General features: G+C 46.6%; 1 protein-coding gene across 1 annotated transcript in view; it reads right to left on the bottom strand.

Annotated features, from left to right (window-relative positions):
• PCSK6 (proprotein convertase subtilisin/kexin type 6) overlaps positions 1-25,610 on the bottom strand; it is a 1,232,090-nt gene that overhangs the window by 309,549 nt on the left and 896,931 nt on the right. The window contains exon 10 of the mRNA XM_069625020.1: positions 3,625-3,728. Within this exon, the coding sequence (XP_069481121.1) occupies positions 3,625-3,728 (104 nt within the window). The remainder of the gene's footprint in view (positions 1-3,624; positions 3,729-25,610) is intronic.

Raw genomic sequence — 25,610 nt, 5'->3', positions numbered from 1 at the left:
AGAACCACCTTGAGAGGGGCCTTAGGGGGGGAGTGCTGTCACGACCTTAGTCTCAGGCCAAGGAACTCAGGCTCTCGGCCCTCCCCACAGTATTTTAACAAGGCCCGAAGGGCCCAATTCTGCCCCTCTCCGGTCCCTTGGAGTCAGTCCTGGCACTGTTGGCATCAGGCTCACATGGCAGGTGTGGGTTTCAATGGGCAATGGACTAACATGGCTGCCCCCACAAGGACCAGTGGGGAACTGCAACAAGCAGTCTAGCATCCACGGCGGGGCCCTTCCCCGAAGGCACCTGGGATACCTGCTGGGTATTTAAAGCATGCCCGAACCGAGGCACGCGCTTCACGTTATTCTGCTCTAGCAGCGTGACGTTCACTGGGTCCTGCTCAGCATCCTGGCCTGCACGGGCGAGAGGAGAAGAAGAACCACAGTCATCCTTACCTGCCCAGCTTCAGCTCCTCCATCCACCTGGAGTCTTCTTGGACATCATTATCTTCCTCCAGCAACATCCCTGGGAAGGACGAGAATAACACATTAAGTAAGCTTACTTACCAAGCTCTCCTGGTAGTCCATCGCCACTCGAACATCGTCCATTCGGCGACTGGTCCCTTTGATCACCTTCTTCAGGATTCCTCCCGCGACCTGCAAGGAACAACAGCACAGGTTAGCCAACTTTCAAGGACGCTCACAGCATCGCGTTTTGCGCATCTTTTAACTTCTCAAGCTCTGCCTCCAGTATCAGCTCGTTTCCACCATCATTCCTTTAGCATCTGCAATAAAGAAGGAGAAGGTTATTCGGAACATCTACAATTACAGACATTCATTCTTAAAACGAAAGACTTACCTGAAAAGTGGAGTCACAGCCGGTCTGGACTCCAGGCCACGCCAGTGAAGTAACTCGGCGGAACGGTGCCCAGCGACGACGCGCCCCTGCCCAGCATGGCAGGACGGAGAGCGCACCTTAACAAAAACCAAGGTGAGAGAAGCCCCAAGGGGAACCGCAAAGGAGCACGGGGATGTGGGCCTTGAGGGAAGGAGTAGTAGCTAAAATCCACCTCCTGTCTTCGAGAACCGACCGCTGGCAGCACGAATCCCGGAGAAGGTGCAGTGTTCCCAGAAGCATCCCAGACCAGTCGAGTGGCGTCCGTGTGGATACAAGATGAGCGTTGCACAGAGACTGTCGGGTGCCTTCTTGGTGTCTACCCCTGCCACCATGTTATTTCTCTAATCAGAAAATAGAATCAACTGTGTACAAAACTGGAGTTGTCAAAATCGTACCTCCAATGGTAAATGGTCTGATCAATGCCTACTATATTACCAACTTTTTTTCCTAATCTCAAATCCCAGATTCAGGTCATAATGTTCTCATAAATAATAAAAACTGAACAGTAGCTTAAATATTTTTGTTGCTGTCTTCCTGAATTGGGGAGATACAAACTCCTTAATAGGTTTCCCTAACTTTCTCGTACAGTGTTTTACTTGCATATTGTTAATTAAGAATTGAAAAAACTAGAAGCGCTTTCCATTGATTGTGTGTCATTGACCATTATTATTCCACATTATACAGGTGTATTACCGAGTCTTCATTTGAATTTGTGAGCAAACAGCTTTTCTCCAGACAGGCAGCACCTGCTAGACTGAAATCATCAAGGTTTGATACCTGTTGAATTTCATAAAATGAGTGGACGTTTTCTGATCATGGCATTAGAATCTTCTGCCGCTTTACGAAAACCTCTTCAAAAATATAATGTGCAAACCGTTGAACGTGACACATGTGACAAAGCTATTTATCAAAGACCACCTAGGTTATGCTGGCTTTAAAAATGCACGGACATCCCCCACACCACCTGAAGTGCAAGAATAAACCAGGTCATTTCAGCTAACAAGCTACACTAGGCACAGCACCACTCAATAGCCATCCCTTGAAGTTCACCTATATTTCTGAGCCACGGAGCAATTAATTGAGGGTATACAGGATAGCTCAGGGGCAACGCGCTCGCCTTGGACGCAAGAAGACACAGAGCAACACAGGTTCGATACCCGGGTCCGCGCTTAGAAACCTCTAACCTCTGGGTAATAAGTGCGTTATAAATAACATTGTATAACAAATGTGTCCAAAGCATGCATTTTCTTGACAAGTTTTGTCAAAAAAGATAAACAATGTTCTGCATTGCTTTGAACTGGAGCCACCATTGCAAGGTGGCTCTGACCTGGAAGTGAACTCCCAAAGGTGGCTATTGAGCGGCCATGTGGCAAGTTTGACTTGTTTACTAAAATGACCTATTCTACTCTCAGATATTATTTGTACATACACCATTTACTGTTTTGTTTAAATCTGCTTAGTAAATTGGAATGCCCTAATTCTATATGCTAAATGCAAAGCTGGAGAGCATTGCCAGGCATCACTGCTGACCACTATTAATTCTGAGCTGGAAGCTACTGAATCCCTGGCTGATTGGCGCAATACTTGCTGTGAGATAATGAAATCAGCCGATATAAATCTAGATTTGTTAATACTCAATACAGTGAAAGCAAAGTCGAAAAGGTGGAATTATGACTGGATTAATACCAGAGAGGAGTGCCTGAACTACAAGGTATTCAACACTCTAAATTTTGCAGATAAAAAAATTGAATATCACCCCTCTGTATTTGACGAAGTTTCCGGGCCAGTTGTTCAGAGCAGACATTATGAGACTCAGATTTGACCTGTGACCAACGAGGTCATTGTTAGCCTCGCGATATCGCACCCCTATTGATGCCTTCTGTAAATCTTGTAAAATAACAGAACATTTATTAGTTGAATGTGGAAGTTTGAAGGCCTTAGGAGCCGGGTATTTTCCATAAATGTCTTGCTGACTTTCGGATATTATCACAGAATTATATGTGGACAATAACATTTAGTACACAGAAGTTATCCTTGAACTTGGCCACAGCAAGGTACTTAAGGAAACTGGAATTACAGCCCACATAGAAAGTGAAGGAAAATGTTACCTGTTGTATGTGTTGCTACCTTTATGAAGTAAATGTAAATGCTTGTTGATGTGGTGTGTGGTAATGGTTGGTGAAGATATGCTTTGTAATTAGCTCTATATTTGCACATATGTGCGTGATTTGAAAAAGTAGTATTACAACTAAAAAAATGTACATATAATCTGCTATGTGGGCAAGAACACCATGAAAGTGCAGAAGATTGAATGCAGAAATGCAGGACCTTCTATCCTAGTCCCTGCCTTACTGCACTTCCTGAGCCTAACTCGCTGTCACTTCTGGATCCTTCTTGGTTTCAACCGCTGGTTCCTCTTTCAATGCTACTCCCCTTCCCATCTATCCTACCCCTCCTCTCCTCCACCGAACATCCCCATAGCAATGCGAAATGGCCTCCAAGCTGTCACTTTGAAATATGAATGGACAGGAAACAATTTAGGAGCACGAGTCTGTTTTAGAGAATCAAAGTGCTGTGTGAATGGGAACCTTGCATCAGAGAAGCTTATTATAAAAACAACTACTTTTAGTCATAACAAAGTGAAGCAATGTATGACAGACCCAAGTAAATACAATGGAAAACATTAAGTATCTTCCTTACAGGTGATCTTGCTTGTAATCTCGTAACAGGTGCTCAATTCTCACCTTTGCGTCCTGCCCCATTGATTTTCCAGTCTGGTGCTCGAAGGTGTACAGGCCTAGATGTCTTCACGAGCAGATGCTGGACATCCCGCCAGGTTAACAAAGAGCTGAAAACACGGATGGAAACAAAGTGAGTGTCGAATACTTCCTGCAGCCATACCTTAAAAAGGCCAAATAACAGACTGGCCTGTAGTATTCACTAAACAATTAGATATTGTATTAAGAAGTTAAAGCTAGGGCAGAGAGTAGCATATCAAGGTGATCGGGCAATGCAAAACCACTCACATGTCAGGGTGACTGGGCAGTGGGCTGACTTTTTAAAAGCCCTACCAGCCCTTGGTAAGCACCAATCCGTAATCCCTAATGGAAAAGGTGGTCAGCATCTGAGGGTTAAGCTAGAATGTTATATTACTAAAAGAATGCACACATCTGTGTAAAAAAGGATGTTAGCACTGCTAAACATTTAGAGGCAACTCTTTGAAGCTTACGTCTTTTAGGGTACAACATTTTGTGTGATGCTTTACCCCCTAAGAACTAAGGGGAGTACCTGGTTCTTCACCTCACAAATAAAATTTAAAATGTACCTAACAAAGCGTGCAGTTAGGAGGAGAATCTTGCATTGCCCTTTTCTATTGAACCCAAGCAGATCTTCTTAATGACTTTCCCCTTTCCACTGTCTCAAAGTATTACAAGGTTGCCCAATGCGAACACTATTATTGACTTGTCTTTGTCTGAACCGGCCATCATTATTTGGCAAACGTAGCTAATCCACCAAGCATGATCACCATAATTCTGGCTTGAATCTCTAGCCTGAAACCAGAAGGTTTAAGCCAAGATTGACATCTCAAGACCTCCCTGTCATTTATTTACAGGATTCTATGTCAGAAATATCTACAGTGAACCTAGGCTTATGTTCTGGCATAATAGGGGACAAGTTCTGTGTCATATTATAGCGGTCACGGTAAACAAAAAGGTAGAGATGGTCTTTGTTACCAAGGTAACCAATTTCTGCTTAGCTGGTAGATAGAGAGTGAGACGCTTGGCCTTAATAGATCTTAATGGCCTTGAAACACTTGTGTATAGGCGCGTTATAAATGCCATATCATACCTTCTAGAGTGGCAATAATGGAATCTGGCCCCGCCTATAGACGCTCCCCAGTATGCTGATAGAGAGCATGGGGATTTCATAATGTACCCACCCATTTGGAGAGAATGTACCTATGGTGATGATCAATATTGCCTCATCACCAAGATTTTTCCAGAGAATACTTGCAAATGAATGCAGGTCTCTTGCGATACCCGTAATAACAGGTTTATAAAGTTGGGGGCATGCTCAGGTGGAAATGGCTGAGGTGGTGCAGTGGTCAGAGTTTCAACAACCATTTCATCAACAAATGAGGTTGATGATATATTGAAAAGAGGCTTTCATCTACAAAAATAACTCCAGTGGTTTTGATTTCTCCTGCACTGAAACAAATCACATTTTATTGCCTTCAAGAGAACTTGAGATTTTTCTAGGTTTTAAAAGAATTTTGTACTAGAAGGGTCAGATGAGATTGTTTACCCCTAGAATGTCTCTCAGGCAGGAAGAAATATGCAGAACAGCTTTTTTTTTTGGGAGTGGGTGCCTTCGATTAGTAGCACTGATCTGGAGAATCAGAGAAGCACAAAGGAATCAGTCTTGTTTGGTTCATGGAGAGAAATGACTGCAAATGATCAGGGTGACATACGGTAGTCAATAAGAGGGCAGTACATTAATTATTATCGGAGAACTTTTGCTGCTTTCTTCCGTTGGTGGTAGGGTTACAAAGCATGCATGAAAAGCAAACCACTTGCTTATCCTTTCCTGAAAATTTAAATATTGTTATTGAAAACTTAGATGAACCTCACAGGAAATCAAGTCCTCTGATGATCCTAGCTGGCAACAACCTCCCAAGGTGCAAGGTTGGCAGCTGGACCAAAGCAGAATATAAAAGGTCTGTGCAAATATATGAAGAATTGACTAAGACTGAGGGCTTTTTCTAAGAAATCTTGTCGAAAATGCAGGTGCTGTTCGCTTGGGAGTCCAACACCAAAGACGCAGAAAAATAATATTAATATGATAGGGTGAAGCTGTAACATTAATCAAACTGACTGAGTGGAAGTGATCTTGAAAGACGTGGAAAGGCTGCTGTGCAGCCCACGTTATGTATAGTTATTCACTGTTCATTTGCAAAGTACTTTCTGGAGATTCTTAGCCAGAATTCAATGCTGACCAATTACTCAACGCATCAGAGATGGCCACAGTGTAACATATGTCAAACTAGCAGTATGTGGCCTGTTGTGGTAGCTAGCCTAGTTGAATCACCCCATTGGATTCCCTGTGCAGAGGGCACTTGCATGGAGCCTCTGGTGATGGCGCTGTCATGAGTACATGTGTATGTTTGTGTATGTATGCTGCCAACCTTCTCACTCACTACCACCTGCCTTTCTCAGTTTCCCAGTATGAGTCCCATCCTGTTTCAATGCTTCTCCCTGACCCGTTTCCCCACTCCTCCTCGGATTGCCCCACGCCATACATTGCTATCCCCCACTTCCTTTCCCACATGCCTTTCTCTGTGCCACACTCCCAGGTCCATTCTTTTCTCTTTGCCGTGCCCCGTGGTGTGCGGACCTTCCACTCCAACCATCAATCCTTTTTAAAGCATATGGAAGAGGCATGCCACTTCCTGGGGGATGGTGTGTGTGGGTGTGTGTGTGTGGACTCCCATTTAGTCCACAGCCTTCTTTCTATGGCCATAGGATTTGGTGTAGAGGATGAATAACTCGGCGAGGGTCGGTGTTCCTGTATAGCTACAAAGACAACAGGAGAACGTGCTGGGTGTGGGATGTTAAACAGAGCTTCTCACCAGACCACAACTTGAATTTAGCGTCAAGCATTCTAAAAGGGGTGCCACAGAGAAAAAAGCAACCCAGAGCTTGCATGCCTCTGGTGCAATGCCACGTTGGGGTGGCATGCCAACAGTCTGTTTAGAGGCAATGACCACCGATAGGATCTCAGACACCACCATTGAAGGCACTTGAAGGCCTATGTATTCCATAATGCCCAATATACGATTGTGGGATGCTTTAACCAGCGAGGAGTCTTTACCGTCATCTTCTACATCGCCATCAACAAAAGGATTGGTAGAAAATACGTTGCCTTGAGTGTCTACTGATGACTCCTCGTAAGTATCTTTCAAGTAATCGGGACAAAAGGAGTAGTCATTGGCAGCTCTTGAGATGTATCACCTGCATTACTTGCTAGCGTATTACTGCGATTGATGACCCAAGAGGGACTGACACACCGGAGACAGCGTGAGAACCCTGTACCACAAACTGACGCGAGAACGGCACAAAAGGGCCTGAGACACCAGACAGTTCAAGAAGGGGTGAACCAGGGCGAGAACGGAAAGGGCCGACGAGGGGCTGACAACTAACATAGCCTGAGACAGAGTGAGCATTTAAATACCCACTGCCGTGGTGAGAGAAAACTGTAACGCTCACCTGGTATCCACGTGAACGTCACTCAGCCTGTTCTGACCTCTTATGACCTTGAACCCTTCCCTGGAGTCTACTCGACTGGAGACTGGGCCTTGTTTTCTTGGAAAGTGTGCTCTCTGTCCTGCTTTCAGTGCAGGGGCGCGTTGATTGATGCAGGCTTGTTGCTGCCTAGTTACTTCACTGGCAAGAGTCTGACAGGTAAGTATAATGAGTCTTTTGAACAGTTCTCTAACTTCGTTCCTTTCCTTCCTTAGATGATGGCCGGCGTCCGGGGATGGCGACGTGCTGCTGAGATGAGTAGCGCTGAAGGTGAGTGAGAGCGCGATGCGACACTTTCGTATTTGTATTGAACTGAGTTCTTTTTCTGTGTCTTTTAGGTGCTGTTTTCAGCGTGGATGCCGGTTATGAAGAAGAAATGCGGTGAGTAAGTGCGGTATGCGGCGCCTCTAAATGTTTCCACGCTAACCTGGAGTCTCTTTTCCCTCTTGCAGATGGATAAGAAGTTCCGTAGACAGAGTTCCCCCAGAGCGGATGGGATTCAGGTAAGCGTTTGAAGCTCGTACAGTCTTTAAAAAATAAGCGAAGATTTGCTGAATGCTTACTAATGCCTTTTTTATGTTCTTTTCCCTTTTCCTTAGGAAGCGGCGTGCCGGGATGGGAATGACACCGCCGAAGATGCCCGCAGAACAGAAGAAGTGATGAATGATGGGCAGAAGCGCCACAAGGTAAGGCTGTTCCTAACGGTGTTCTTGTTCTTGCAGGAGCTGAGAGCAGAAGAAAGATGCAGGCCTACTGGAGACCGATCCGAACACGGCGAATGTCACGCTGCAGGTGCAGAAAACACAAAGCATGTTTCTCAGCCTGGCTGTGGCTTAAATAGTCCCTGGGTATCCCAAGTGTCTCCGGGCTGAACCATACCCAAAAGACTAGACTGCACATGCAGTTGTGGGAACCAAAATATGTGGGGGCATCCATCTTGTCCCCATCAATGCGCTATAAATCCAATCCCCAATTTTATCCTATGGGAGGGAGTGAGTCTGGTGCCACAAACGCCAAGTCTGACTCCAAGTGGGTCTTTGGAGGGATGGAGATGCCCCTGAGGGCCATGTAGGTGATCGTGGCCTGGCTCCAGCCTGCCATCTTGGAGGGCTGGGGACATGAGGGGTAGGAATCATGACAAAAAGAAACCACAAGAGGGGCTAAGAACCAGAGAAGCCCAAGAGAGACAGAAGGAACAAATGGCCCAAGAAGGACAGAGAGTAAAGACCCCACAAGGGGTGTAGAACCAGGGATCCATGGGAGGGGCAGGAACGTGAGAGGTTCCAAACCAAACCGGGTGAGGCCCAGTGATCTAAGGACACTTGAAGAGATTTACCTTGATACAGAACTGAACAGCAGGGCCAGGGCCCTAGAGATACCCATCTTTTTCCCATGCCATGGGCAGGAGGCTTTAAGGAAACACACAAGTTAGAACTGTAAGATGAGCAGAAGCCCGCCCACCCCCGAGACATTAGCTGGTGACACGTCGAAACAGTACAGTGGGGGTCAGAAGCCAGCAAAACGAAAGAAGTTATGGCTGGAAGGTTTAGAATAAATCTTAATCTCTGGCATTGCTCTGGGCAACCCTCCAGACCATCGTTCTTCGCCTGCCAAGCCATTACAAAAGGGGAAAAAACCATATGCAAATGAGGCTTGGTCCCACCCCCAAAGGGGTAGTCCAGTCCGAACTGCTAGGTCACATCCCTTCTGCACGAGACCACAAGCATCCCCAGACATGTTTCAGCCTTGTTGGGCGTCATCAGTGAGGAGTAGCTTTGGTCTCTAGGCCCAGCAGGCAAGGGACCCACGTCTGGGCATACCCTTCCCACTCGGGGTGACAATAGCAAAACAAAACAGTTGATGGCTGGAAGGTTTAGAATAAATCTTGACCTCTGGCATTGCTCTGGGCAACCCTCCAGACCATCGTTCTTCGCCTGCCAAGCCATTACAAAAGGGGAAAAACCATATGCAAATCAGGCTTGGTCCCACCCCCAAAGGGGTAGTCCAGCCCGAACTGCTAGGTCACATCCCTTTTGCACGAGACCACAAGCATCCCCAGACATGTTTCAGCCTTGTTGGGCGTCATCAGTGAGGAGTAGCTTGGGTCTATAGGCCCTGAAGGGACAGGACCCATGTCAGGGCATAGCGACCCACTCGGGTTGACAATAGCAAAGCAAAAGATGATGGCTGGAAGGTTTAGAATGAATCTTAACCTCTGACATTGCTCTGGGCAACCTTCCAGTTCTTCGCCTGCCAAGCCATCACAAAAGCAGAACGACCATGTGCAAATCAGTGGTCAGGAACCAGCCAATTGGGCAAGAGGCCCTTAACCATTTTTCTCTGTACCTTTTGTTACTTTGTAGTGGTAGGGTTGGGATTAGGCTAGATAGGTTTATAGATAGACAGCTTTACTTTTTGTACGACATCCTGACATCTGCCTTTTCTGTGAGCATAGGGACCAGAGCGGTAGGGTTAGAGCAGGGATTTTGCACCAAAATAAAAGTCTTTCCGTTAAGATAGAATTAGTTGTCCGTCTCCGGATTTCAATTTACCACAGTACCTTAACCTTCTCGACCACATATTTTGTACAGAAGATATGAAATGCAATATCAACCATCAGACTCATGTGCTGTTTACAAGCGCGCTATTTTAAGCATGTCAGAATTTACCAATATTTACCAATGTTAAAAAGCAATAAGGCGGAACTATAAGAGTTCTACCTTGTTTGTGCCTCATGCAAATAATCCAACACATGTTTAACTATTTGTCCTTCAATGATACACTACGTGGAACTCGCATTTTGGCTTCCATTGCGAAGGGGAAAACGATGATGTTTTTGTGCGCTTATGGATGTGATAATAGATTCAGATCTCTAACAGCTGCGTTGTGTCTTCACTTTATAAAATATCCTTGTGAATCACAATGTACTGGATCGTAGAGTCGAGACTCATTAAAAAAGCACTCATAACTTTTTAAGTGTGCTTCTAACGAAAGGCAGACTTTCCTTGGTCTGTGGCCACCACCAGCACACACAGGGTCCTCTTACATGGGTCTCTTAAAAAGGCAAAATGGAAGAACCAAGACACTGTTTTTGCTGTTTATCCTCATTTCAACCGGCATGGTCTATATTTGTACAATAAACAAGGGCGTTCCAGTTCTGCAGTAGCCCCCTGTTCATCATCCAGGGGGTCCAGTGGGGACCAGTGTTGCGCAATATCAGACACGACAATCTGATATCACGCAAAAGACAAAAGACAATCCTCATTCCTCCGCTTTTGAAGTGCCATTGCTGACACTTGAAGACTGGTCTTTACTCTACAGCGAACCCTCAAGCGATAGAGTGCTTTCCCCAGAAGATCTGAATTCATCTCGCCTAGTCCCTTCCTCTCTTCAACAAGAAAGGAATGTAATGTTGCACTTAGCTGAGAAAAGTTCCCTAACCTGACCCACTCGTCCTGTTTTGGCTTGCCTTGTTGACTTCCTTCCCGTGTTCTTCAGCGACACTGCGAATGGGCGCGTACTCTCACGCCTTGCGCAGTGTATTACCTCCAATAAACACAATGGATGAATACAATCGATATGACTCAGCCCTCTTTAGGAACACCTGGAATAACCAGTCTGTACCTGTGAAATAGGCTAACGTATGTAACTTCATTTAACCTAACACATTTATAAAGAACATATTTCGACAGGGGGCCTGTGAAGGGTTTACGTGCACTTAAGTACTCAAATAAAATAACAGCACTTTACGCTGCCATGAAAATGCACACTAAGTAAATGAGAACGGTCCCTAATTTTGATGCAGTCAGGATGGGTCATAATGTAGACCATGCTCTGCCAGAAATGTACGAGCCCTATGAAGATCTTCGGTTCGGTACAGAGAGCTGGCAAGTGGAGTGTAAAGGCCACTTACACCCGCTAGCCTCTTTGTAATGTAATGTAAAACAATCTGTAAAGTGCAAGGAACCAAGATCCAAAAGGCATCTCAGCCCTGACCACCAGAAAAGAAGAGTCAGGCAGAAGGAAACCGCCAATCTCAAAACCGAATCGTCTTCAGTGCCCTATGGAAACCCAGATGGTCCAGGATCTCTCTAAAAGATACATGAAGGGAGTTACACAGGGTAAGGGCTGGCACCGAGAAAGATCGATCGCTCCCTCCAGCTCTAACTTTGCAGAAACGGAGGCCTTTCAAAAGATGTGCAGAGGCTGACTGCAAAGTGTGTCTAGGAAGATCGCGAGTCAGTTTAGATTAAAGAAAAGGAAGGCCCAGCGCGGGAAAAGGTACAAAGTACCTTGAATTTGATCCGACTTGTAACAGGCAGTCAGTGGAGTTTGGCCAGTAACAATGAACCAGAGGATCAGCTTGGGGCATTAAGCGCCAGAGGTGCTGCAGAATTTTGCAAGATCTGAAGCCGATGAACCAGGATATCAGGCTTTCCCAAATAAACGTCGCTGCAGAATGCGGCGCACTTATAATAGAAAATGTAACTACATTTTTGCGGAGTTGCAGGGGCACAAATGTCAACACTTTCCCAAGAAATGTCAACGTCAGAAAACCCGAGCTAGAAACTGCGACAATCTGCCTCTCTCGAGAACCGGAGGGAAGGAGCTTAACCTACAAGTGTCACAGATTTCCCCCCTTCTCACCTGTTTGTGTTCTTTCTTCGATGGAGTCTTCCTGCGTACGGTACAGGTCTTATACAAGCCCGCGAGAATGTCCTCGGCTTCCATCGTGCATACCGCGATCCAAATCCTGGATCATTCAGAATGTCCGGGAATTCCTGGAAACAGTGAAGCTTACTCTCGGCATAGTGCACGCGGAGATCCGCGATGAAAAGGAGGGCAAGGGAAAAGGAGGAAGGTGGAGGGTTCAATGGAGCCAGGAACCAGGAACAAGAAGTTAACGAGAGAGAACCTCGGCAGCACCATCAACCACAGTAAACAGTAGCATTGAGACGCGCAAAGCCATGGCCGCTTTATAGAACGTGATGCGTGCGACACGGAAACTGGAGCGCAGCGTTCCGTGGTCGGTGGCCATGTTGGATGTACTGCTGCGTGTAGGTCTCTATGTGTCATGAACTTCAGATCACGCCCCTTTTGGACCTCCTGGTCCTTGTCTCAACGGGGCTTACATTCTGTACTACTTCCAACATGGCCGTCCAGAGCTGAAGCCCTTGCTCGCTCCATGCGCTGAACGCGGCGTGATCTATTTATAGACCACGCCATCCGTGGCTCCGTGAGTCTCAATGCTATTGCAGAGTAGTCTCAGACGTATGTTCGTAGCTCGCGGTATTGTTTCCTTTGTCCCAGTGCAATTACCCGCTCCTGACCCTTCCCCTTTCCTGATTCAGATTTGGAACACCCCGTTGCTTATCTTTCAAGAACCATAACTCCGAGTGAAACACACTATTCCGTCCTGGAAAAGGAACTGTTAGCCATTTGCCAAGCCTTCACTGAATGGCGACACCTACTTATGTGAGCCAGACATCCTGTCCAAGTCCGTACTGATCATCAAAACCTTCAGGTTGTACATTCACTGGAGTGCAGGAACAGTCGTCAGGCACGTTGGGCCTACTTTTTTGCCCAGTATCAGTTCCACATTACTCATGTCCCTGGATCACAGAACCTGATCGCTGACGCCTTGCCTCGCCGTCCTGACTACGTGACCACTGAAGATAAGGCATTTCCTAAAATGTTTTCTCCCACGCTCTTCATAGCCCAAGCAGTTGATCTCCTGGAAGAAGTCCGATCGCAAGCCTAATCCTCGGAAATGTGGAAGGACATCTCAACAAGAAACCACTGGACATTAAGAGCCAAGGGTGGCTACTTATTCAAGGACAATGCACTACTCATTCCTACACGAAAGTTACAGCAGAAAATAATAAACTTTTGTCATGACACACTCCATTCCGGGCACCGAGGTGTCACCAACACCCTCTGTCTTATACAGAGACAGTTATGGTGGCCCAAAATGAAGACTGACGTACAGCAATACATCGAGGCTTGTATGACCTGTGCCCAAAATAAACATGATAACAAAAGACCGGCGGGTCTTCTTCTGCAGCCCACTCTACCCTCTAAATCATGGGAAATCATTGCTACAGACTTCATAGTGGAGTTACCACCTTCCCGAGGATATACTACCATCATGGTCACCATAGATTTATTTACCCATATGGCCCATTTTACGCCACTGATGAAACTACCCTCCTCTTCAGAGCTAGCTGGAATATTTCTGGAACACATATTACGACTACATGGGCTTCCTTCCAAGATCATATCTGACCGGGGTCCCCAATACATTTCACAATTCTGGAAACACCTCTGTTGAGTTCTAGGAATCCAACGTGCCCTCTCTTCAGGATATCACCCCCAAACCAACGGAGCCACAGAACGTGCAAACCAGACCCCGGAACAATATCTCCGATGTTTCGCCACCAAGGTCCAGGATGACTGGTCTCTCCTGATACCCGTTGTGGAATTCGCTTACAACAACTCCGAACACTCTGCGCTACAGACCAGCCCCTTTTATTGTAGTCAGGGGTTCCATCCATCGGGTTTACCCTTGGTTCTTCCTTACCCTACACCAGTACCTACTGTTCACTCCTGGATCGAAACTCTTATCAACATTCACTGGGAGGCTAAAGAACACTTGGAAAAAGCCAGATTACAGACCAAGAGGTATGCAGACTCCAAGAGAAGACCAGGTCCTTCCTATACGGTCGGTGACCGAATGTGGTTGTCATCGAAACTACTTCCCCGACACTTGCGACCAAACAAGCTGGCTCCCCGCTACTATGGTCCATTTCCCATCAAGAAGATTATCAATCCTGTCTCGTATCGAATCAAGCTACCTGACTCCTGGAAAATAATTCATCCAGTTTTCACACATCCTTATTGAAGCCCTACATCCAATCCTCTCGAAAATCCAGTAGACCTCCTCCTCTACTGGTTGACAAGTAACTGGAATATGAGGTGCCCCGGATTTGTGACTCCAGGTATATGCAGGGCCATCTTCAATACCTAGTGGAGTGGAAAGGAAATCCTCCTAGCGAAAGGACCTGGGAACCTGTTTCAAATATCAAGGCTCCTCGGCTGCTCAGAAGATTTCACCTAATACACCCGGCAAACCTGGAGGAAAAGGCCTTCGGAGGAGGCATGCTGTCATGAACTTCAGATCACGCCCCTTTTGGACCTCCTGGTCCTTGTCTCAACGGGGCTTACATTCCGTACTACTTCCAACATGGTCGTCCAGAGCTGAAGCCCTTGCTCGCTCCATGTGCTGAACGCGGTGTGATCTATTTATAGACCACGCCTTCCGCGGCTCCGCGTGTCTCAATACTATTGCAGAGTAGCCTCAGACGTGTGTTCGTAGCTTGCTGTATTGTTTCATTTGTCCCAGTGCAATTACCCACTCCTGACCCTTCCCCTTTCCTGATTCCAAGCATTACTAGCTTTTCCAAGACTCCTGGATTCCTAGACTCCGCTTTCCCGGAACTAAACGCAACCTGGAACCAGACAAGACTCGAGCAGCACTGTTCAAGACCAGGAGCGTTCGCAAGAAGGCAGCGATCGAAGACACCGGCAAGCACTGGACCCAAGTGAGAAAGGGGGAACTCCTTGACAGTTTGAGACGCCACCCTATCAAACCTAAAAACGAGATGGAAGCCGCTGTGCAGGACTTAATGCGACGCATGCAATTATCAACCGAGGTCCAAAATCTTAAGGCGGAAAACGCCGCGCTCAAACAATTGGTCTTATCCCGGGATTCTGCTACAAGGGAGAGTGCCCTGTTGGGTGGTATTGTTGACAAGTATGATGGTTCGGCAAAAACTCTTCGCGGATTCCTGGATTCATGCCTGGTCCACTTTACCTTTAAGCCCTATTATTTCTCGACTCCTAGGGCTAAGGTGGGTTTCATCATATCCCACCTTTCCGGCAACGCCTTAACTTGGGCAACACCCCTTGTTAACTCCGGCAATGCCCTCCTAGATGACTATGATGGGTTCATACAGGCCCTTAAAGGCATGTTTGACCGTCCAGAGCAGGTCTATACTGCCCAAGAACGCTTGCTGGACTTTCAACAGGGCTCCCAATACATGCTCACTTATGTGACCAGATTTAAACAATTGGCTAAGGAAGCAGACTGGTCCTCTGAGGCTAGTTTTACCCTGTTCAGGAGAGGCCTGAACAATGAGATAAAGGATGAACTGGCCAGGGTGGCTCGACCAAATTCATTCCAAGCACTAATGGACCTGGCCTTGCAAATAGACTTTCGCATCCAGGAAAGGAAGGCTGAAAAGAAGAAATCCAAGGGAAACCCACCCAAGACGTCCTTTGAGAGCACAGCCAGAACAAACGCAAACCCAAGCCCAGCCCCAGAACCTGAACCCATGCATATTGGTGCCTTTCGTGGACCCATATCACCTCAAGAAAGATTGAGAAGGATCCATACGGGTTTGTGGGGAATGTCCTCTGGCACCTCCTCGGCATTCGGGAAGCGCCAGCTCCCGATCTTAAATGGAGCAGAGATTCAGGAGAGAGATGTTTGCTCCACATCAATTCCATCCTTGAACTCTCCTGGACAAAACAGACTGGACGTTCTCCAGGCATTTGTTTCACCCTCAAAGACGAATATCTGCCCCATTCCGGCCTTGGTTGACTGTGGAGCTATGGGAACTTTCATAGATCAGGAATGGGTTGTCAGTCATCAAATACCATATGAGGCACGAAGCACCATGCAGCCTGTGGAAGCCATTGATGGAAGACCCCTCAGTTCAGGGCCCATAAACCAACAGACCAAGGAAATCCAGCTCTCAATAAACCACCATCAAGAGCTAATCAGATTCGATATCATTAAGTCTGCCCACTACCCCATGGTATTGGGTATGCCGTGGTTACAAAAACACAACCCGTATATAAACTTGAAAGCAGGATCACTATTCCTAGGCTCAGAGTTTTGTATGTCTTATTGTCTATCCCTGGAACTTCCTTTAACACCCCCTCAGGAACCACCTAAGGAGCAAGAAACTCCAATCAAGGTTTCCAATATAATACAGGTTCCGGAGGCCTACCAAGGATTTGCCGATGTCTTTTCCACTGCCATAGTCCAGGCTTTACCTCCACACAGACCCGAAGACTGCGCAACTGAAACGGAAACCTCGGCAGTCATCCCCTTCGGTAGGATGTTTATCCTTTCCGAACCTGAGAAAAAGGCCCTCAAAGAATATCTGGATACAAACCTTGAAAACGGTACCATAAAACCTTCAAAGTCACCAGCAGGCGCATCATTGTTCTTTGTTCATAAGAAAGACACCCAGGAACTTAGACCTTGCCTCGATTATCGTGGCCTAAATCAATGCACTCTTAAGGACCGATACCCACTACTCTTGATATCGGATATCCTGGAAGCAGTGAGAGGTGCAGTAATATTCACCAAATTGGATCTCAGGGGTGCCTACCATTTGATCCGTATCCGGGAAGGAGATGAGTGGAAGACCGCCTTTAGAACACCCTTTCGACACTATGAGTACCTGGTCATGCCCTTTGGACTAGCCAATGCCACAGCAGTATTCCAACGTTTTATGGACAAGGTGTTCTCTGACATTTTGTTTCTCTTCGTCATTGTCTATCTGGACGACATATTGATTTTTTCCAAGGACCCTCTGAAGCATGAAGGACATGTTAAGGCAGTTCTACAAAGACTCTGGGAACATCACCTCTTAGCCAAGCCTGAAAAATGTTTGTTTCACGTTACCTCTGTGCACTATCTGGGATTTATCCTTAGTCCAGAGGGGATTGGCAGGGACCCTTCAAAGGTAAAGGCCATTCTCGCATGGCCTACTCCCACGTCCGTGAAACAAATCCAATCCTTCCTAGGACTAGCCAATTTCTACCGAAAGTTCATAGCCACCTTTTCCGAGATCGTACAACCTATAGTGGCTCTACTAAAGAAGGATACCCCATTTGTCTGGCCAACATTACAAGAAACTGCATTCCAGCGTTTGAAGCCCGAGTTTACACAAGCTCCCATTTTGGCTCAACCAATACAAGTCGACCCTTTTTAGTGGAAACTGATGCCTCTAATTACGCTATAGGAGCAGTGTTGAAGCAGAAAATGGAGGACGATTTGGAACACCCCGTTGCTTATCTTTCAAGAACCATAACTCCGAGTGAAACACACTATTCCGTCCTGGAAAAGGAACTGTTAGCCATTCGCCAAGCCTTCACTGAATGGCGACACCTACTTATGTGAGCCAGACATCCTGTCCAAGTCCATACTGATCATCAAAACCTTCAGATTCTACAGTCACTGGAGTGCAGGAACAGTCGTCAGGCACGTTGGGCCTACTTTTTCGCCCAGTATCAGTTCCACATTACTCATGTCCCTGGATCACAGAACCTGATCGCTGACGCCTTGTCTCGCCGTCCTGACTACGTGACCACTGAAGATAAGGCATTTTCTAAAATGTTTTCTCCCACGATCTTCGTAGCCCAAGCAGTTGATCTCCTGGAAGAAGTCTGATCGCAAACCCAATCCTCGGAAATGTGGAAGGTCATCTCAACAAGAAACCACTGGAAATTAAGAGCCAAGGGAGGCTACTTATTCAAGGACAATGGCCTACTCATTCCTACATGAAAGTTACAGCAGAAAATAATAAATTTTTGTCATGACACACTCCATTCCGGGCATCGAGGTATCACCAACACCCTCTGTCTTATACAGAGACAGTTCTGGTGGCCTAAAATGAAGACTGACGTACAGCAATACATCGAGGCTTGTATGACCTGTGCCCAAAATAAACATGATAACAAAAGACCGGCGGGTCTTCTTCTGCAGCCCACTCTACCCTCTAAATCATGGGAAATCATTGCTACAGACTTCATAGTGGAGTTACCACCTTCCCGAGGATATACTACCATCATGGTCACCATAGATTTATTTACCCATGTGGCCCATTTTACGCCACTGATGAAACTACCCTCCTCTTCAGAGCTAGCTGGAATATTTCTGGAACACATATTACGACTACATGGGCTTCCTCCCAAGATCATATCTGATCGGGGTCCCCAATACATTTCACAATTCTGGAAACACCTCTGTTGAGTTCTAGGAATCCAACGTGCCCTCTCTTCAGGATATCACCCCCAAACCAACGGAGCCACAGAACGTGCAAACCAGGCCCCGGAACAATATCTCCGATGTTTCGCCACCAAGGTCCAGGATGACTGGTCTCTCCTGATACCCGTTGCGGAATTCGCTTACAACAACTCCGAACACTCTGCGCTACAGACCAGCCCCTTTTATTGTAGTCAAGGGTTCCATCCATCGGTTTTACCCTTGGTTCTTCCTTACCCTACACCAGTACCTACTGTTGACTCCTGGATCGAAACTCTTATCAACATTCACTGGGAGGCTAAAGAACACTTGGAAAAAGCCAGATTACAGACCAAGAGGTATGCAGACTCCAAGAGAAGACCAGGTCCTTCCTATACGGTCAGTGACCGAGTGTGGTTGTCATCAAAACTACTTCCCCGACACTTGCGACCAAACAAGCTGGCTCCCCGCTACTATGGTCCATTTCCCATCAAGAAGTTTTATCCGGTCTCGAATCGAATCAAGCTACCTGACTCCTGGAAAATAATTCATCCAGTTTTCACACATCCTTATTGAAGCCCTACATCCAATCCTCTCGAAAATCCAGTAGACCTCCTCCTCTACTGGTTGACAACCAACTGGAATATGAGGTGTCCCGGATTTGTGACTCCAGGTATATGCAGGGCCATCTTCAATACCTAGTGGAGTGGAAAGGAAATCCTCCTAGCGAAAGGACCTGGGAACCTGTTTCAAATATCAAGGCTCCTCGGCTGCTCAGAAGATTTCACTTAATACACCCGGCAAACCTGGAGGAAAAGGCCTTCGGAGGAGGCATGCTGTCATGAACTTCAGATCACGCCCCTTTTGGACCTCCTGGTCCTTGTCTCAACGGGGCTTGCATTCCGTACTACTTCCAACATGGTCGTCCAGAGCTGAAGCCCTTGCTCGCTCCATGCGCTGAACGCGGTGTGATCTATTTATAGACCACACCTTCCGCGGCTCTGCGTGTCTCAATACTATTGCAGAGTAGCCTCAGATGTGTGTTCGTAGCTCGCGTATTGTTTCATTTGTCCCAGTGCAATTACCCACTCCTGACCCTTCCCCTTTCCTGATTCCAAGCATTACTAGCTTTTCCAAGACTCCTGGATTCCTGGACTCTGCGTTCCCGGAACTAAACGCAACCTGGAACCAGACGAGACTCGAGCAGCACTGTTCAAGACCAGGAGCGGTCGCAAGAAGGCAGCGATCGAAGACACCGGCAACCACCGGACCCAGGTGAGAAGGGGGGGAACTCCTTGACACTATGGATCAGGGACCAGGAAGTCCAAAAAGGACCAGTCCGATGGTTCATGACAACAAGTTCTTAATCGAGGGTCTGGGAGTGGGGCAGGACCCCAGAGATTCTGGCTTAAAATCAGAACCCTCATATGTCATCTCTCACATGGAATTTTGAAGCAGGGCAGGAGAATTGGAAACTCCTGTGGATGCAGCTTGATTTTTGACGATGCAAAGACTGAGCAGAATCCATAGGGATTCACGTAAATGCCATGCACGGACACGGCAGCAGCATTTAGAATTGCTTTTCTGAATTGTGATAAACAGCACGGCAATCCGTCCACCTGGACTTCTGCGCATAAGTTATACTTTTCGCAAAAACAATCAAAATAGCACAGTAGGGAAAGCTTATAACCCAGTGTAGTCATAAGTGATCACCATAAAATGATCACTTAAATAGTTAGGCATATCATAAATGAACTTTTCTGAAGGTGGCCAAGATGGCTTCTGGTTGGGGGCAGAGCCTGGTGCATGTCCATCATGCCACAGCAACTGATCCCACTTTTCCCAGTGAAACGCAGAGGCCCACCCTACCAAATACTACCAAGACGCTCAGACCAAGACATGTCTTCAGTGTCCAAGATCCCCACTGGCCAAAGTAAACATCGGCTCTTGATATGAATGGACACCAAAGGCACTGATGGAGGGGGGGGGGCATTAGATGAAACACGACGAGTAACTGTTCAGCCCCATATCGGTGAGAATGTATTTGGGGAGAAATATTTGGTAGGAACTTGAATAAATACCACCAGCTGTTGATAATTAGCTGTAGTAGCAAATCAGACACATCATTGGTTATATGTGCTTTTACCTCAATGTTTTTCCCCTCTGAATTTTTTTACAGCACATTGTTTTATCGCAAAATGCAAGGGAAAAACCTCCTGCAACTACCAGAAACCCCTCACACACTCACACCCTCTCCCAAACAATACTGCCTCGCCCAAACCTTCCTCCTGCATTTTGTGACAAAAAATGTGCAGAATAAAAAAATCTGCACTGAGTTTTGTCCAGTAAAAAGACTGCATAGCAGTCAGGCCATCTTATCCTTCCCAGAGGTTTCACACAGTTCAGAACCCAGGTGAATACATGCCCACCACCATATTATGGCACCTTTGGTGGAGGAATCAAAATACTGGCAGTAGAACTTGACTTAGAAATACATCTTACACTATCAAATATCAGGCATTCTTCGTCACCTAATTTGTTAAGGCGGGTGCGGATGTGTGGCCTTGGAGTGCCCCCACCTCATCAGGTAGTCAAGATAACCACTCACTGAGGACATATCACGCACTCAGAATCAATGTATTCAAATGGATTTTGTGTGGCTATAGTGGAAACAGAGTGGACAATTGCTCTTGAAAGTTCTGACCAGGAAGGCCTAGAGTCTACCTCTGCATAGGATCTATGGTGGCATGCTATGTACTAAGCGAAGGCCACATGCTTCACCGCTCTTTACAGGTAGAAGCAGAGTGCCTCAGGTAACACCTTAGAAAGGATCTAAACACAAAGGAGGCCATTACAAGTTTGGTGGTGCGGGATAAGTGGCAGTAATTCTCCCACCTGCACTTTTACCACACTGGTTGTGGTTGCCCAAGAGCTGGAGGTAAATCAGGCCTCCACCGGCAAAAAACATTCAGTATTACCAGTGTTGGTAATACCGGCAATCCGCTCCGTGGAGTCATCCTGTGGGACTCCATGGAATGGGGATTTACTGCCCTTTCCACCACCTGGTATATCCTGGTAATAATAATGGCAGAAATGGTAGGGTAGTTTGCCGGTATCCCGTCGGAATTACCAGCATGATACCAGCAAACTTATAATGACCCACAAAGAACTGTCTTCACTGCTTCTATGGGTCCAACTTCAAAGAACCTGCAAATTCCTCTTTTTGAAAATGTAATTACAAATTCACGAAGTATTCACTCAAATGCCAAGTATAAATGACACTTGAATTTGTTAAACGAGAACCATAAAGAATATCAACACAAACCCCATTGCACTATTTTCAACCCACATGAAGGTTTTCTCTCGCCCACCTACAACATAACAGTTCTGAACCCCAAACACATACACACGTGTACACACACATAATCGCTTCATGAAAATAAAGACAAACAGCACACAACCACTCAAACAAAATACACAGGACCTCATCACGAGTTGGGCTGTATTCCCGGTTGTAATACCGCCGACTGTAATAGCCCTAGCACCGACCGGTCTGGCTGTATTACCGCCGGATCACGAGTTGGGTGTTAACGGTAAATCCCCATTCCCCATTGGGTCCATTGGATTCAATGGGGTATTTTCAGCGCTAATTATGCGGGCTAATACAGCCGGCGGTAATACAGCCTAAAACAGAGGATTTTCACCTCCAGAGAAAGGCTGGAGGTAAAACAGCCCATTTAGCGCCCAACTCGCGATAGGGCCAGCCCTTAAATGCGGCTGTAATATCGTTACCACCGCATTCAAGGGCTACAGCCCAACTCGTGATGAGGCCCATAGCAACAACACGCAACCACACAATCTCTTGACATAGACAAGAAAGTCTCCATCTAACACGTAACGCAAACTCACAAATTCCTCCTCTGCCTCTCAAGAGGCCTTGCCCTCTCCACCCAACCCTCAACATTACAATGAACACCATCGGGAACCACAACCCGCATCTCTTCCAGTGGACCCTGTCTGCAAGCTCATCAATACTCTCACCCCTTTCATATTTAATGCCCCTTGTGACATTGTAGAGCAAGAAGATGCCGTGATGATGACCGCAGCCAGCTGCTCAGGGTTATACCTTCCACCGACTCATCAAAGGCAGCCCATACTAAAAACCCAAATTGATGACCTTAAGTGCAAAGGAACCTCTGCCCTCTTGCTCCTGTCGGTTGCCTTTGATTTACTCGACCATAAGGTATTGTGTAAGCACCTAGCCACTACCTCACACTTTTCAACCGAAGCAACAGCAGGTATTAATTCATTCCTAAACAACAGAACCATGCAAGTCTTCTCTACCTCAGCTGCCGCCGACCCGACCCCTATAACCTGTGCAGTCCCCCAAGGATCATGTGTATTGCCTACCGTGTACAACGCTTTTACTAAACCACGGTTTGATTATCTGGATGATCTGGGTGTCACCTACACTAACTATGCAAATGATATCCAGATCCTCATACCACTTATAGGTGACTATGATAAAGACTTGGCCCTTGTGAATAGAATCTATCTCATCATCCAGGCATGGATGGCCACACACGGCCTGTGCCTGAATGATGAGAAAACAGAGTTGCCCATTCGAGCCACTCCTATCAACTCTGCTAAACTAGGTGACAAATACCGTTCCTTCAGTATCGATGGAAATAATATTAAGGTTGTTAATGAAGTGAAAACATAGGTTTCTATTTTGACTCTTCACTCAATCTGGGCAAACAAGTGAGTGTTACAGCATCTTCTACAGCCTACACCAGTAGGCTTATCCGTGCCTGTAAGCCCTTCCTATCCTCAAAAAGTTGCCTGACTCTGGCCAGAGCCTTAATATTATCTAAAATTGACTACTGTAATGCCCTATATTTAGGTGCTAACAAACGTCATCGAAAAACTACAGATCCTGCAGAACAATACTAAGATCAGCTTTGAGCATTCCTCGAAGACAACATATCTCCTCAATAAGACGTGACAACCAATGGCTGTCCATCAAGGTAAGAATTCAACTTAAAACAGAATTGCTCACGCACAAATGTCTCAACAAAGCAGCTCCCAGGTACAGTACTGACAAATTCTCCAAATCCCACACAGCGCGTCCGACCAGATCCTCCACCTCAGGTCGCCTCCAAATACCAAGATATAAACTTTAAACAGCAGGAGGCAGAAGTTTCCCTGTTATGGCCGCCCAACTCTGGAACTCACTACCCATGATCCTAAGATCTGACCAGCCCTTCTACAAGTTTAAAAAAAGATATGAAGAGCTGGATCATTTCAAATGATGCTCCCTATTTGTCACCTGGCTGTTGGCTGAGTGTAATTACCAAAGCATGTGCACTGTGGAATTGGGCGGGGGGATGACAACTATCTGCAGTGCATGTGTGCAATGCAATGTCTGACACACAAATAGCATGCATGAGTTGAAGGGCATGACTCGCATGTGTCAAATGGCCAGATAAAGCATGCGCATGCATAATAACATCAAAGCTGGACGGCAACATAAAATTAACTACAGGTACCAGAATACATCACACCAATGTCCCAAATCCCTGCAAAAACACACTGAGCACTACCCACACCACCTGCAGCACAGAGTAATCATTCAAATGCAGCACAACACCCCACCTCCAAAACACTAGCGCACCCCACAGCAGGTAGCCATGTCACCTGCCTGTACCAAGTGCACATACACATATGCATGTGACATGAACAGCAATAAAATAGCTGGACATATCAATGGATGGGTGACATGACCATTATAGGACATGCAAATTGACACCAGAGCCGAAAAGGCATTAGTCTTGTTGGTGTCCTAGTCAAAGGGTCATAGGGCAAGGTGGATGTGAATGGGCAATGGAAAAATGACAGCAAACTACCCATCCACCATGCATAGTGACGAAGCATTTGGTTGCTTGGCAATCATTAGGCTGTCAGCACCTTCCCAATTCAATCACTTCCTTCTATGGTACACCTCTGTGTGTACATCCACATCTATCAATTTGCCTGATTCACAGATGCTCGTCAACCACTCCCATGCATCACATCATGTACATCAAAATGCAAGTATGACTTCATGTTTGTACTCAATCCTTAAATAAGAGCAATTTAGTTTTTTACACGTAAATAAACATTATCAAATGTGACAGCTCTGCCTACCAGGTTTGCGGACCCGGACACGGTCCGACCTGTCGGGCACACCAGCTTTGGCAGGCAGATTTGTATTTTGCAGGCCCAGAAACAAGCCACCTGGTAATGCCACGGCACACACACTCAGACAAGCCACATTTGCCCTTTGCCCGTGTCATTCCATTGACATTGACTACTGATTCTACGGCCAACTGTCCGTCCAATGCAGACTCATCAATTTCCATTGACAACGCGCATGTTACAAGGCTCATCTATGACTTATGCTACGGCTTGTGCAAATCGCTTATAATAACTTGCATTGGTGAGTGAACAATATACAGACTGTACCAATATGATACAGGCCCCTTTCTGTCCCTCCTGTGCAGGTGATGATGGAAACCCCTTCATGCCATGGCTGATGACCCCAGTGAGGCAACCACAGAACCAGCACGAGCAGGGATACAACCGTGCTCACATCAGGACACATTGTACGATTGAGCAGACATAGGGCCTGCTAAAGGCAAGGTTCTGTGCTATGCTGCGTTGGGGACATGGCGTGGTACGTGGCATGGTGCACACATGCTTGTGTTATGCGTACTGAGCTGTAGGATGTGTAATGTTTGTACATGGTAGAGTAATGCGCTGGGGATACTGTTGTGGTGTAATTCCACTTGCTGGGTACAGTGTTGGGAGTTGTTCCTTCTGTGGGATGTTGGGGTGGTGATGGGTGTGGTTTGGATGGGGTAAGCATGCGCTTGCTGCCTGTATCAGTTACAGGGACAGTTGTGCATATATGTTCAGGGGTCGGGCTGGCTGGGAAGAGGGAGTTGCATGTTGATTGCCTGCAACAATGATCATTTGTAGGTGGAGATGGGGCTTAGCACTGCTGTGATTTGGTACCAGTGGAAGCATGGCAGGCGCACATGCAGTATGCTGTGGCAGGGTGTTGAGTGTCTGTGTGTGTGCAGATGCATGTTCACTTGGCAGTACAGGGTGCCAGGACTGGGTTCTATGTGTATTACTCGGATGGGTCATAGTTTGGTGTCCAGGGTGTGTCTCATTGTATGCACCCAGGATGTTGTTTTCTTGGAGGGAGGGGGCGGGGAGGCACGCAGGGTGTTTTTGGGGTTGTGGATGATGCGATTCCCATTTCTGTGATATGCTGGTACAGAGG

Source organism: Ambystoma mexicanum, chromosome 11 (genome assembly GCF_040938575.1).
Source record: "Ambystoma mexicanum isolate Mex_15411 chromosome 11, UKY_AmexF1_1, whole genome shotgun sequence".
NCBI lineage: Eukaryota > Metazoa > Chordata > Amphibia > Caudata > Ambystomatidae > Ambystoma > Ambystoma mexicanum.
This window is presented reverse-complemented; position numbering and strand designations above follow the sequence as displayed.